The 14,163-nt window shown below is 35.4% G+C and overlaps 1 protein-coding gene across 10 annotated transcripts in view; it reads left to right on the forward strand.

Moving 5' to 3' along the window:
* SLF1 (SMC5-SMC6 complex localization factor 1) overlaps positions 1-14,163 on the forward strand; it is a 73,483-nt gene extending 59,320 nt beyond the window's left edge. For all 10 annotated transcript variants that reach the window (XM_055564919.1, XM_055564943.1, XM_055564914.1 and 7 more), the window contains 6 exons: positions 5,734-5,879; positions 6,801-6,964; positions 7,793-7,926; positions 9,853-9,945; positions 10,348-10,530; positions 13,185-14,163. In XM_055564919.1, coding sequence (XP_055420894.1) covers positions 5,734-5,879; positions 6,801-6,964; positions 7,793-7,926; positions 9,853-9,945; positions 10,348-10,530; positions 13,185-13,663 — 1,199 coding nt within the window. In that variant the 3' untranslated portion in view covers positions 13,664-14,163. The remainder of the gene's footprint in view (positions 1-5,733; positions 5,880-6,800; positions 6,965-7,792; positions 7,927-9,852; positions 9,946-10,347; positions 10,531-13,184) is intronic.

The following is a 14,163-nucleotide window of genomic DNA, read 5'->3' on the forward strand; positions in this document are numbered from 1 at the left end:
TGTGAACCATTTCCTTCCTCTCTCCCTTTCTCCCTTCTTTTCTTCTTTCCTAAATTTCTAAAATGAACATATTTTAAACCAAGTGAACTTTTATAGCTTTCAAATATAAAAGGTGATTTTGATATACTTAAAAATATTTTAGACTGCTAAGTAAGTACTCTCTTTTGTTGCACATGTGTTTATTGCATCTTAGTTTTATATAAAAGAAAATGTTCTTGAATATGCTGTCAATCACTTTAATACTTCGAACAGAGATTCTAGAATAGAAGTCCAGGCTGTAACTGGGTTCAGGATTTATTCGATGATGCCCTCTGCAAAGAGAGGTCTCTCTTTATACTTCTGAAGTTAGAAGATTTTTATCTAAAGCATTTTATCTTCTTTTTTTTCTTTCTTTTTCATTGAGCTGAGGGGTGATTACTGTTGCTTTTGTGAAGTAGCTGTCCTTTGTTCCATGACTTTTTAACATTTCTTAGCTCAAATTCAATCTTCCTTCAGAATCCTTTCTTATCATTTCTTTCCCACCATTCCTACCAGATAGTGTGTGTGGGTTTGGTTTTTGTTTTTTTTTTTTTCCATTTTAGAAACAGAATTCTGGCATTATTTGCTAGCATGGGAACTAAACATTCAGCTAAAAGGATTCCCTGTTTTCATTCCATAATGAAACTTCTTTGAGTTAGAGGACCCAGGATAGGATTAGCAGTGCCTCTACAGATTATCAGTGTATTTATATGCATTGTTTCCAGTGTGTATTGGTTACCTCTAGGGAGATACAACTTACCTTACAGTTTAACCAAATACATGAAATAATGAGCCTTGTATTAACAGAATTCTACTGTGTGTTACAAATCAACTTTAATGCTTTCCTTACTCATAATCAAATGTCCCTTAACTTTAAAGCAAGCATTGTTACCCACTGTTACCACCAGTTTTCACAAGACAAATTTAAACCTAACATATCTGAGCCGGTAACTGACTTCAGCTGAAATTAGACTTTAATGTTACCATTGTAATCTTGTGAACAGACTGATTACTTTGCTCTCAGTTATGTTTGATCACTGATATTTAAAACTACAAGAAATTAAACTGTATTCCTGTTTGAAATGTGTGTTTAAGCCTTTCCTTCCCCTTTTCAAAGCACACACAATTGGTTTCTTAGGCTTCCAGTTAAGCCATAGATGGGCAGTTTTAAAAATATATATATCTAAAAGTGGTTCAAATTAATATCTCTTAAATTTTTGTTACTATATGTTGATTTTAAGCCTTTGTCAGGAGAGAAAAGTAAATGATTTATCCTTGAGAGCAGTAGCTTTTCTACGACTAATATGTGAAACTAAATTGTTTATTATAGAGTTTGTAGAATAATATACTTAATCCCTACAAGTGAATCTGGGCATTCTAATAATGTCCTTTTGGTCAGTATTTTGATGGAGAATCATTTCCTTGTTTGGTTGCTAAGTCATGTCTGACTCTTTGCCACTCCATGGACTGCAGCACGCTAGGCTTCCCTGTCCTCCTCTGTCTCCCAGAGTTTGCTCAAATTCATGTCCATTGAGTCAGTGGTGCTATCTAGCCATCTCATCCTCTGCCTCCCCTTCTCCTTTTGCCTTCAGTCTTTCCCAGCATCAGGGTCTTTTCCAATGAGTCAACTCTTCCCACCAGGTGGCCAGAGTATTGGAGCTTCGGCATTAGTCCTTCTAATCAGTGTTCAGGATTGATCTTTAGAATTGACTGGTTTGATCTCCTTGGTGTCCAGGAGACTCTGAAGAGCCTTTTCTAGCACCACAATTCAAAAGCATAAGTTCTTCGGTGCTCTGCATTATTTATGGTCCAACTCTCACATCTCTACATGACTACTGGAGAAACCATCCCTTGGACTATATGGGCCTTTTTTGGCAAAGTGATGTCTTTGCTTTTTAATACGCTATATAAGTTTGTCATAGCTTTCCTATCAAGGAGCAGACATCTTTTAATTTCATGATACAGTCACCATCCACAGTGATTTTGGAACCCAAGCAAATAGTCTGTCACTGTTTCCATTGTTTCCCCATCTATTTGCCATGAAGTGATGGGACCGGATGCCATGATCTTAGTTTTCTGAATGTTGAGTTTTAAGCCAACTTTTTCACTCTCCTCTTTCACTTTCACCAAGAGGCTCTTTAGTTCTTCTTCACTTTCTGCCATAAGGGTGGTGTCATCTGCATGTCTGAGGTTGCATGTTGATATTTCTCCCGGAAATCTTGATTCTAGCTTTTGATTACACAGCCTGGCATTTCCCTTAATGTACGGAGAAGGCAATGGCACCCCACTCCAGTACTGTTGCCTGGAAAATCCCATGGATGGAGGAGCCTGGTAGGCTGCAGTCCATGGGGTTGCTGAGAGTCGGACACAACTGAGCAACTTCACTTTCACTTTCCACTTTCATGCCTTGGAGAAGGAAATGGCAACCCACTCCAGTGTTCTTGCATGGAGAATCCCATGGACGGAGAAGCCTGGTAGACTGCAGTCTGTGGGGTCTCACAGAGTCGGACACGACTGAAGCAACTTAGCAGCAGTAGCAGCAGCACTCTGCATTTGAGTTAAATAAGCAGGGCAGCAATATGCAGCCTTGTCATACTCCTTCCCAGTCTTGAACTAGTCAGTTGTTCATGTCCAGTTCAAATTGTTGCTTCTTGACCTCCATACAGGCTTCTCAGGAGACGGGTAAGGTGGTCTCGTATTGCCATCTTTTTAAGAATTTTCCACAGTTTGTTATGATCCACACAGTCAAAGTCCTTCCACATAGTCAGTGAAGCAGACGTTTTTTCCAGAACGCCCTTGCTTTCTCCATGATTCAGTGAATGTTGTCAATTTGATATTTGGTTCCTCTGCCTTTTCTAAATCCAGCTTGTACATCTGGAAGTTCTCAGTTCACATATTGTTGAAGCCTAGCTTGAAGGATTTTGAGCATTACCTTGCTAGCATGTGAAGTGAGTGCGATTGTGCAGTGGTTTGAACATTCTTGGCATTGCCCTTCTTTGGGATTGGAATGAAAATTGACCTTTTCCAGTCCTGTGGCCACTGCTGAGTTTTCCAGATTTGCTGACACGTTGACTGTGGCACTTTCACAACATCATCTTTTAGAATTTAAAATAGCTCAGCTAGAATTCTGTCACCTCCACTAGCTTTGTTCATAGTAATGCTTCCTAAGACCCACTTGACTTGACACTCCAGGATGTCCAGCTCTGGGTGAGTGACCACACCATCGTGGCTGTCTAGGTCTTTAAGACCTTTTTTGTATAGTTCTTCTGTGTATTCTTGCCACCTCTTCTTAATCTTTTTGCTTCTGTTAGGTCCTTTCCATTTCTGCCCTTTATATTTGCTCATTCTTGCATGAAATGTTCCCTTGATATCTCCAGTTTTCTTGAAGAGATCTCTAGTCTTTCCCATTCTATTGTTTTCCTCTGTTGCCTTCTTTTCTCTCCTTGCTGTCATCTTGAACTCTGTTTTTCCCTTCTCTTGTTTCCTCAGCTATTTTGTAACGCCTCCTCAGACAACCACTTTGTCTTGTTGCATTTCTTTTTCTCTGGGATGGTTTTGGTCACTGACTCCTGTACAGTGTTGCAAACCTCCATACTTCAGGCACTCTGTCTACCATATCTAATCCCTTGAATCTACTTGTCACCTCCACTGTAATATCATAAAGGATCTGCTTTAGAGCATACCTGAAAGGCAAGTGGTTTTCCCCACTTTCTTCAATTTAAGCCTGAATTTTGTGATAAGGAACTCATGATCTGAGTCACAGTCAGCTCTAGGTCTTTTCATATTTTTGTTTGTTTGTTTGTTTTTTTATCTAACTTGCCCCACTTGAGGTCTCCTTTCCCCAACTTTAGGGTTGTATTCCTTCTTCCTTTTTCTTTTTGCCCTTGGAGGGAAAGGTTGGTTGAATGGTTTGTGTTGATTTCTTGTTAGGGGTGACTTGTGCTTGCATTCTCATTTCAGGGAGCTTAGCCTGTCCCCCTGGAGTCCTGGGGTCTTCTGATGTCGTCTAGAGGTTGCTTTGTAGGAGTTGTTCCATATCTTCATGAGTTTTTGATATATTTGTAGGGAAGCTGGTGATCTCCCCGTCTTCCTCCTCCACTATCTTCCGCATCCACAGTCAGCCCTAGATCTTGTTTTTGCTGACTGTATAGCGTTTCCTCATCTTCAGCTGCAAAGGACCCAATCAATCTGATTTCAGTATTGACTATCTGTTGATGTCCATGGGTAGAGTTGTCTCTTGGGTTGTTGGAAAAGGGTGTTTGCTATGACCCTGTGTTCTCTTGACAAAACTCTTACCCTTTGCCCTGCTTCATTTTGTACTCCAAGGCCAAAGTTGCCTATCACTCTAGTTATCTCTTGATTTCCTACTTTTGCATTCTAGTTGCCTGTGATGAAAAGGACATCTTTTTTTGACGTTAAGTTCTAGAAGATGTTGTAGGTCTTCATAGAACCTACAGCTTCCGCTTCTTCCGCACCAGTGGTTGGGGCATAGACTTGGATTAATTACTGTGATATTGGATGGTTTGCCCCAGAAATGGGATTAGTACTTCGTTCTGTCGTTTTTGAGGTTTCACCCATGTGCTGCTTTTCGGATTATTTTGTTGACTATGAGGGCTACTCCATTTTTTCTAATGGATTTTTGCCCATAGTCATAGATATAATGGTCATCTGAATTAAATTTGCCCATTCCGTCCATTTTAGTTCACAGATGCTTTAAGATGTCGATGTTCAATCTTGCTATCTCCTGCTTGGCCATGTCCAATTTACATTGATTCATGGATGTAATATTCCAAGTTCCTATCCAATATTGTTCTTTATTGCATCGGATTTTACTTTCACCACCAGACGCATCCATAACTGACCATTTTTCTGCTTTGGCCCAGTCACTTCATTCTTTTCAGAGCTATTAGTAATTGCCCTCTGCTCTTCTTTAGTAGCATATTAGAATATTGGACCCCTTCCTACCTGGGGGGCTCATCTTCTGGTGTCATGTCTTTCTGACTTTCCATACTGTTCATGGGGTTCTCATAGAAAGAGGACTGGAATGGGTTGCTATGTTCTCCTCCACTGGACCATGTTTCTCACTCTTCACTGTGACCTGTCCATCTTGGGTGACCCTGCATGGCATGGCCCACGGTCTCATTTAGTTAAGCCCTTCTCCACAACCAGGCTATGATCCATGAAAGGGTGTCTTACATTACTTCTCTTCTTTATCTTTCATCCTTCTCTGCAATGATAGGATTTGTGGATGTGGTTGGAGGAAAAATGTCTTCCTATCAGCTCAAGACTAATCAATGCAAATTAAATGTGCCTACTTAAAAACCAAGTTCCAGTTTTCTATAGACAGCCTAGTTGTGGGAAGAGATCTTTAACATTAATTGGAAAGTATAGTGATAAAAACCCATGTCTAACTGTCTATTCACATGTCATCTCTCCATTCATGTGTATATATATAAAATTTCCAGCCTTTTATTTAAAATAATAAAAAGTAATGGTTGTTTCAAATGTGAGAACATCTGCCATTAAAAAAAATTTCTCTTGAAGACCAAGGAATAGGAATGTTATCTATTTTTCATGGTTTAAAATTTTGTGGGTGAATCTTACTGGTGTAGAAATCATCATTTGAATGAATAAAGTCCATGGAGGAAATAGTCTATGGAAAGAAATTTTATAGTGTGTAGCAATAACTATATTTACTTCTCTTGTTTTCTACAGACTTTTCTTCACAGGACTTAGAGATTTTTATTTCTTCCTTTTCCTCCTCCTGGCTTCAAATGTTTGTTGCAGAGGCAGTCTTTAAAAAGTTGTGTTTACAGAATTCCATTAGTATTTCTTCTGAGCCACTTTCTCTTCAGAAAATGGTAAGCGCCACTCTATTTTAGTCTTTTAATTTTTAAGAACTAAATTTATACATTCAGTTTTTAAATATTCTTAGTTATTCTGATAATTGTACAGAGCATATTAACATCTTTCAAATATATATAAAAGCAGGTAGTTTTCTACCTCAAAAATCTAATAATTATTGAATAGAAATTTTAATTACTTGAGAATAATTAAGAATTGATAACAGAAAAATTATACAAGAATCTTTGTATCACTTGCCGCAGTACCTAACATTGTTATTTTGGAAAGACTGTGATCCAAAAAAATTCCACATAGTATTTAATGGTATTTAAAAAGTAAAATTTGCAAATGACTCCAAGGTTACACACATATAAAGAGTTTTATCTTGGCTATCTTTAGCTATTATTGATATTTATTATTTCCAGCAGTTTCTTCAACAAATGAGAAATATACTTGTTAATAATTGGTCAGGTTGGGGAAATACTGTTTGCAACAATCCTTGTCTTTAATGACCTTTGCACTCCTTATTCCGTTTATTCCAGATTTCTTTTCTGTTAAAGGAAGGTATTACCAAGATGGAAATGACAAAATCCCAGTTGTACGTAAACCATAAATACTAAAAATAGGCAAATTAATTTTAACAAGTTGAGCATGAGACTCATCAAAAGAGCTTTCCTAAATGAACATCAAATTTGAGTTTGAAAAAAATTATTTTTAAGAAAGTAATTTTCTTCTTGTGTATGTCATATTGACATAATGACATGGAACTAGCAGCTTTCTTAATATTTTAGCACGTTCACATGACTTAGGGAGGCAACCATATTGATGAAACGAAGAAAATACAACTACATTTAATGGTGAAATGAATCAGGTAATTTCTCTTACCTGTTTCCAGGTTTTTGTAGTTGAGAAAGCAATATAATGTTATTTTGCAACAGGTATATTCCTACTTGCCAGCTTTGGGGAAAACTGGTGTGCGTGGGACTAGAAAGATGCAGAAACCAAAGAAAATTGGACTGCGGCCTTGCTTTGAATCTCAAAGGGCCTTAATAATGCTGAATGGTGCTAAACAGAAGCAAGGTGAAGGACTGCCAGAGATACCGTAAGTGATGCTTGTATACCAGCTTGGCTTTGTTTTCAAGTACAGCTCTTCTTAGGCATTTCTTGAACCGTATGGTTATCTGAGATGTTGTCTGAATTATGCTGATTAGCAGAAAACTCAGTTTTAGACCTGTGAGTGCACATGATCAACATTTTCACTTTCTTTAATTCAATGTTCATGCTTTCTTTCTATTAAAAAAATAGATTCTTTTCTAAAAGAAGTAAAACTCTTCATCAAAATATTGTTCCACACTTTTTTTCCCTGTAATTTAAAATACTACTTACATATAGTAAAAACGGGACTTCAGAATGCATGTTCATGTGAGATACTCTGAATTGTTTTAATAGCCTTCCCAAATGAGAAACCGCATCTCAAAGTATGCCATGCAAAATTCAGAAAACTTGAAATCTTTGGGAAGAAGAGGATAGGATTAGAATATGAAAATAAGAATGGGAAGTAGGGGCCTGAATTTTGATCTTATTAGCATTTTGCTTTAATCTCTCTGCCAAATATGGTTTACTTGGTCTCAACTTCTTTATCTGATGTTCAGTATTCATAAACTTTTTGGTGGTCAGTTGGGGGTGCAAAGTTAATAAAATGAAAATTCATTAAAATTTGTTCCTATACAATATAAATATAAAAAAATAAATAAATATAAATATAAATAATAGAAATAAATATAAAAATAGAAAGCAGTAAATATTTGAATGAATAATGGGGTTTAAATTAAAAGAATGCTAGGTTTTTTTTTTTTTAACTCACCATATAATTTGTGCTGCCATGCTTTGGTGAGAAACAAGCTTTCCTTATGTCATTCTTTCTTTTCAGAGAACTGAATCTTGCTAAATGTTCCTCATCATTAAAAAGATTGAAAAAGAAGTCAGAAGGAGAATTGTCATGTTCCAAGGAGAATTGCCCCTCTTTAGTTACAAAGATAAATTTTCACAAGACTAATTTAAAAGGTATTCCAAATATTTAAATTAATTTATGCTAGGAACTTTGTGTGGTTGTAGTCAGTATTTGCAAGTTTTACACACTGGACTTGATGAATACTTCACCTTAAATATTGGACGAGGTCCAGGAAAATACCTTCTTGGAGAGCATATTATTTTTTGAACTGTCATTTATACAAAAAAATGTTTAATACCTGGTGTAATAGAGTATTTCTCCCTTTTCTCCACCTGCCTTTTCAAATATTAAACACTATGTAGCTCATGTTGAGCTCATTCCAGACTTGCCTGCCTTACTTTTCTATTCCACCTCAACCTGTGCTGCTGAGGATCAGTGTCTTGTGATTTGAAAGTATAATTCAGTCTTCATCTCTTTCAGTTCTAGACGTTTTGTGAACAAAGAATGAGAAGTAGGCTATGTTACATAGCTGTGTTAAGCATATGGACTCTTTTCTTCCAGGCATTGAGCCCAGACTATGAAATGTGCTTGGCTTTTGGTTCTAACTATACTGGAACCTAAGTACCTTAAGGGATGGAGTAACAAGAATAGCGTTGTAATAATTCACTCCAGCACTTCTTTAACTTAGGTACCCCTTTAACTCAAAATTATGATACCTTCCAAGAGTCTATATCCAGCCAAAGTAAATTGCTAAGTCTCTTGTTTATGACCTATATTATGTTTTTCATACAAATGTTATCATTATGGTACCAAGCTTTCATAATATTTCTACATGGCATAAGTTCATAATAGCATATCACAAATGTAAAACAACTGCCCATTTGCCTCAAAATATGAAAAATGTATTAAATGTGAACTCAGATATTAACTTCAGAAAAGTGTCCTTTTTCTTTGTTGATTGTGTCAGAAAGTAAAATGAATATGAATGACTTTAGGCTGAACAGCAGAAGGAACTGGGAGGGAGAAAGAGAATTGAGAAATAGTAGGGAAAAACTTCAAAAGCTTTTCAATGCCTTTAAAAGAAATGTTTTAGTAGAAGTTGTAGAAATAATCTGTAAAAACTGAACACTGGAAAAATGTGCTGCTTAGTATTTTATAGCAAGAAAGAGTTTGATTCAGTATGTATTTCATTTTCAAAGCAATCAGTTAATATTTTTTTAATCCCCCTTACATCAAATCATTACTTGTATCTTATTGATCTTGTTTACAACAGAGAGGGATATAGACAGTTTGAGGCAGCAGGCACTAATTGCACACTACCACCACCACCCCAAAAAAAGACTTTATCATTCTGTTTTTCATTCTTGTTCAGCTTTAAGTGGTACCAAGGATTTTTTTTTTTTTTGCATGAGTGTGCGTGCATGTATGTGTGTGCGTGTGTGTTTATATTAAGATTCCCCCATTTCTCCTTCTCTGTGCTGCTGTAGCCAAGCCAGACAGCCTATTGAGAAGCAGCAAACCATCTGTTAATGGATTTGAAGTTCTGAATTACACTTGAGTGTGTAGAGGCACTCGTGCTTAGCCAGAAACATTCATTTGAATTAAGCTATCAATGCTGTATAAAAAAGAGCCATACATTTAACGTAGGTTCATGAATAAATTTAAGAGAGGGCAATTGCACTCTAAACTTTTATTGCTGTAAAACCCAGTATTTTTGGTGTTCTCTGATCATTTGGGGGTTTTATAGCAGGACTGAAGCTTTAAACCTTGAACTAGGAGGAGACAATGCCTGTGTTAAACCTTTTGCAGTAGAATTTCATTGCTGAATTGCTGACAGAGAGGCTCTATAAAGAGGATGGGGTTCCCTCCCCCTTCTTTTTTTTTTCCCCTAATGTGAGAGATGTTTAAACCAGTCAAAAGGAAAACTCAATAAATAATTTTCTGGCATGGGGCCAGATCTCCTAGTTCATGCCCTTTGATTATTTTCTTTAGTTGATATCTTGTCTTCTCTGGAATAATCTATTAATTTTTTATGGCAGGAGAAACAGCCCTCCATAGAGCTTGCATAAATAACCAAGTGGAGAGATTGATTCTTCTTCTCTCTATGCCAGGAATAGACATCAATGTTAAAGGTAAGTTCTAAATCTTTGTTGTCTAATTCAGTGTTTTATATTTGTGATATTAGTTTAATTTCAGCATTACTAAAAATCACTTAAGTATATTTACCTAACATCTTCAAAGTATTGTTGGTAGCAAAACCAAGAAATTCATCACATACTGATGTAGAAGAGTGCACAGTCATTTTTGGCATCTATATTGTGACATACCCCACCATCAACATTTTAAAATAGTTTGTCTTTTATTTTATTTTTTATAATTAGAAATATTATACCCCTAAGCATTTATATCAAAGCATTCTGTTTGTATATAAGGCACTTATGAAGTCACACTGATAAGACAAGTAGATTTTCAGTACTTCACTACCAAAAGTCGTACTTTTGCCGTTTAAAAATTTGCCTTGATTTCTAATTTAGACAATGCTGGCTGGACGCCTTTGCATGAAGCCTGTAACTATGGCAACACAGTGTGTGTCCAGGAAATTTTGCAACGTTGTCCAGAGGTAGATCTGCTCACTCAAGTGGACGGGGTGACTCCTTTGCATGATGCGCTGTCAAACGGACATGTAGAAATTGGCAAGCTGCTGCTCCAGCATGGGGGTGAGTGCATTTATGCTAAGCGGGTTATGATAAATTATCCAGTTTTTTTGATGAATCCCTCAGAAGTAGAAAGCATTTTATATTTTAAGATCTATAAGGAAAGATGCCTTTATTACATTTTAATGAAAAGTAAACATGAAAAGTCAGCTAGCATATAAGCATCTTTTATTTAGTAAGGATAAAAGCCTTTTGATAAAATGATTTATTTCTTGTGTCATAAAATTAAACCTGTTTACCTTTGTTACGAGAATATATTTTGAATTGGGTATGTTGGTTTTTACTGTTAATCCTTTTACTTAAAAGTATGTAATGTCTATAAACCAGCTATTTCTGAAAGCTTATTAATAAGTATATGTAAATCTTCATTTGTGAATAGGTGGATATTTCATTCTTATTTCACTTCTTGTATATAACTGCTAATGTGATTCTTCTTTTTCTTTAATGAGTCATTTCTTTACAGACTACACAAAAAGATATCCTAGAATACCTTTTCTTCATTCACATTTTGTAGTCAATTAAGTAGGAGAATTGCCAAATGGTGATAACTGTTGTGTAGGGGTTTGTGATGGAAGTAACTTGAGCTCAGTATTCATCTACTGCTTTTTCTGCTGGTTTCTTTTTCTGATCTCTGCTTTCCAAACCCTTCCCCAGCCCCCCGGTTCAATGATATTCTTCTTATATCTGAACTGAATAATATAAATTTTATATCAAAATGTTCAAAACTGATTTGGAAAAACTGTTTTAAAAGGAAAAACAAAGGAAAAGTGATTACAAGCTTATACTGCAGATTTGTATAAATTTCCTGTTACTTTTATTTGCATTAAAAATACTATTGTACTATTTGTCCAGTAATTAAAGCTGTTTGATTCTGGATGAAAATAAATAGTATATTTTATTTAGATATCTCTTTACTATATATCTATATCTAGCTCTCATTTGTCTATCTAAGGAAGGCTGTATATCATGGTAGTTTGGTGTATTTGGTTATTTATAGTCTTCTCCTGCCCCCTAAAGGCCTTTGTGTGTCTGTTTTACTTATACCATTTCATAATCAATATATTTTTCAGTTCTTACACTTTTTTTTAGTATTTTATGGGTACAGAACCATACTGTTCTATCTCTGAAGTGTTTTATTTTTCTGCTTAACCATGAATGTGACATACCATGCCAGTATTTGGCTTTGCTTCACATGGTCTAAGTGATATAAAACCTTTGTTGCATTAAGTTCAGTTTTTCAGAAGAAGAAGGCATTATATATTAACCAGTGTGAATTGTTTTAGGACCTTTGGTGAAGAATAGTACACAGATGAGTTCTTTGTCCTAAGAAAGGGAAATCTGTTTGTACTTGGATTTATCAAGGTCCTTTGGCAATCATATAGACTTGTCTTTGCCTTAGTTATAATCTGAGTTTGGACCTATAGAATGGTTTGATATGATCACTATAGAAACTATGTTCTCTCTTTGTTGTTAGTCTTTCTTGAGAGCAATAATTTTAAAAATTTATTTATGTTTTTAAAAACTTTGTTTACTTCTGGTATCTTGGGGTCATAATTTTGTTGTATTTTCTCTTTTAAACAGAAGTAACTTGAAATTTGGGGGGAAATGTCACCATAATGAAATCTAGTTTTAGAATTTTTTCTATAAATTATATATTAATCATATGTCATCACTGGTTAATCTTTTATACTAAGAATGAAGGACATTGTCTATCTAAGCCCCACTACATATTGTCGTCAAGTCAGATTCATCATGAAGAGATTTAGCAACTGTGATCTGATGAGATCTGTGTTGTAAGGTAGAATCTTCTGGTTATGTCTGCTAGTACTCAAACCTTTACATTCCTTGTAACATTTGTATGGCAAAGGGCATAAATAATTACAGGACTTGATTGGCAGAGGTACAAAGTACTCCTCCTGTTCTTTACAGTGTGACCAAATACTGAGTCACAGTTATTTTGCCCCTCCCATATCATCTTTTACTACCCAGGGGATAAATTGTGTCTTCAGTACTTTGTAAGTAGATGGTTAGATGGGTTTAACTAGCATAGGTGAAATGAAATCTGAGTTTGTCCCAGAGCATTTAATATTTACTTTTTGTGAATCAGTTACCTTTACTAAAAATTGAACATAAGCAAGGGTAATGGAAAATGTGTCCTGTCTCTGGGCAAAGTTTTGCACTCTGCACTGCTGCTATCACCAATTTGCAATGGGAGGGGGCAGTACTTTTTCCTCTTGGTGGTATTATGAAATATCTTTAACTCTTATACAGAATTTAAGATAAATGTATTTTGTTAATTCCCTCCAGGAACACTGATATTCTTATTTCAAGATGACAATTTATAAAGTTTTATCAAAGTTTTATATATATATATATATATATATATATATATAAAACACCATATATGTTATTTATTGAACTAAGGCATATACTTTTAGGCAAACCTCATTAGGCAATTGGCTAGGTATTTTTTTTTTCCCCTAAAGCACCTTTATTAGGCAGTTAGTATATATAGCTAGGTAATTATATCAGTATGAATTACTGCAAAATATAACTGTAAACTGAACCCTGGGTGGCTTTGGGAAAAAAAGACAAAATATGGCTGTTAAGCTGCCAAAATGTATTACGCTTAACATTTTGCATTTTCTTTTTCACAGGCCCAGTGCTTCTACAGCAGAGGAACTCTAAGGGGGAATTGCCCTTGGATTATGTGGTATCATCTCAAATCAAGGAAGAACTATTTGCTATCACAAAAATAGAAGATACAGTGGAGAACTTTCATGCACAAGCAGAAAAACATTTTTACCACCAGCAGCTTGAATTTGGCTCCTTTTTACTTAGTAGGATGTTACTCAATTTTTGTTCAATTTTTGGTTTGTCTTCAGAGTCCTTAGCTTTCAAAGGATTAACTCATCTAAGTGAGCTGCTTATGGCTTATCAGAATTATAAGGAAACCACTAGTGCTCATACTGACTGGTTATTGGATCTTTATGCTAGAAATATAATGACATTGCAGAAGCTCCCAAATACTCTGAAGGAACTGCCTGAGAATGTAAAAGTATGTCCTGGAGTACACACTGAGGCCTTATTGGTGACATTGGAAGTAATGTGTAGGTCGGTCACAGAGATTTCATGATGATGCCAAAAAATAGGGGACAGCTTTCTAAACCTGTTCAGCTTGCTTTGTCATCTATTAGAGACTTTGTCGCTTATTAACACGTTAATTGCATTTATTTATTGACAGAATTTGCAGCCTTGCTAATTTTAAAAGCACTTAAAGAACTTTTGCAAAGCTGTAGTATAGGCTGCTTTTTCTAGTGTGTAGAATTTAACTGAAAAGTAAAAAATAGTTTTGTTTGGTATATATTGCTTTTGTTAATCTTTATTATTTTTTGGTTTAAAAGTTATTTATTTACACTGTACATGTAAAAATTTTTAATTTAAATATTTTTTTAAATCAAAATATAATGTTCTCTATTTTAGGTGTTTTGGGTCTTAGAATCATGATGAGAATATTTATGCAAATATGCACCTATAAACGTGTAGCTTCCTGTTTCTTCTCTGTAGGCTGTTGGAATAAAATACTCATTTTAGTTTTACGTGTTTCTAAAATAAACATTTCAGAGTTCACAATAA

Source organism: Bubalus kerabau, chromosome 1 (assembly GCF_029407905.1).
Source record: "Bubalus kerabau isolate K-KA32 ecotype Philippines breed swamp buffalo chromosome 1, PCC_UOA_SB_1v2, whole genome shotgun sequence".
Classification (NCBI taxonomy): domain Eukaryota; kingdom Metazoa; phylum Chordata; class Mammalia; order Artiodactyla; family Bovidae; genus Bubalus; species Bubalus kerabau.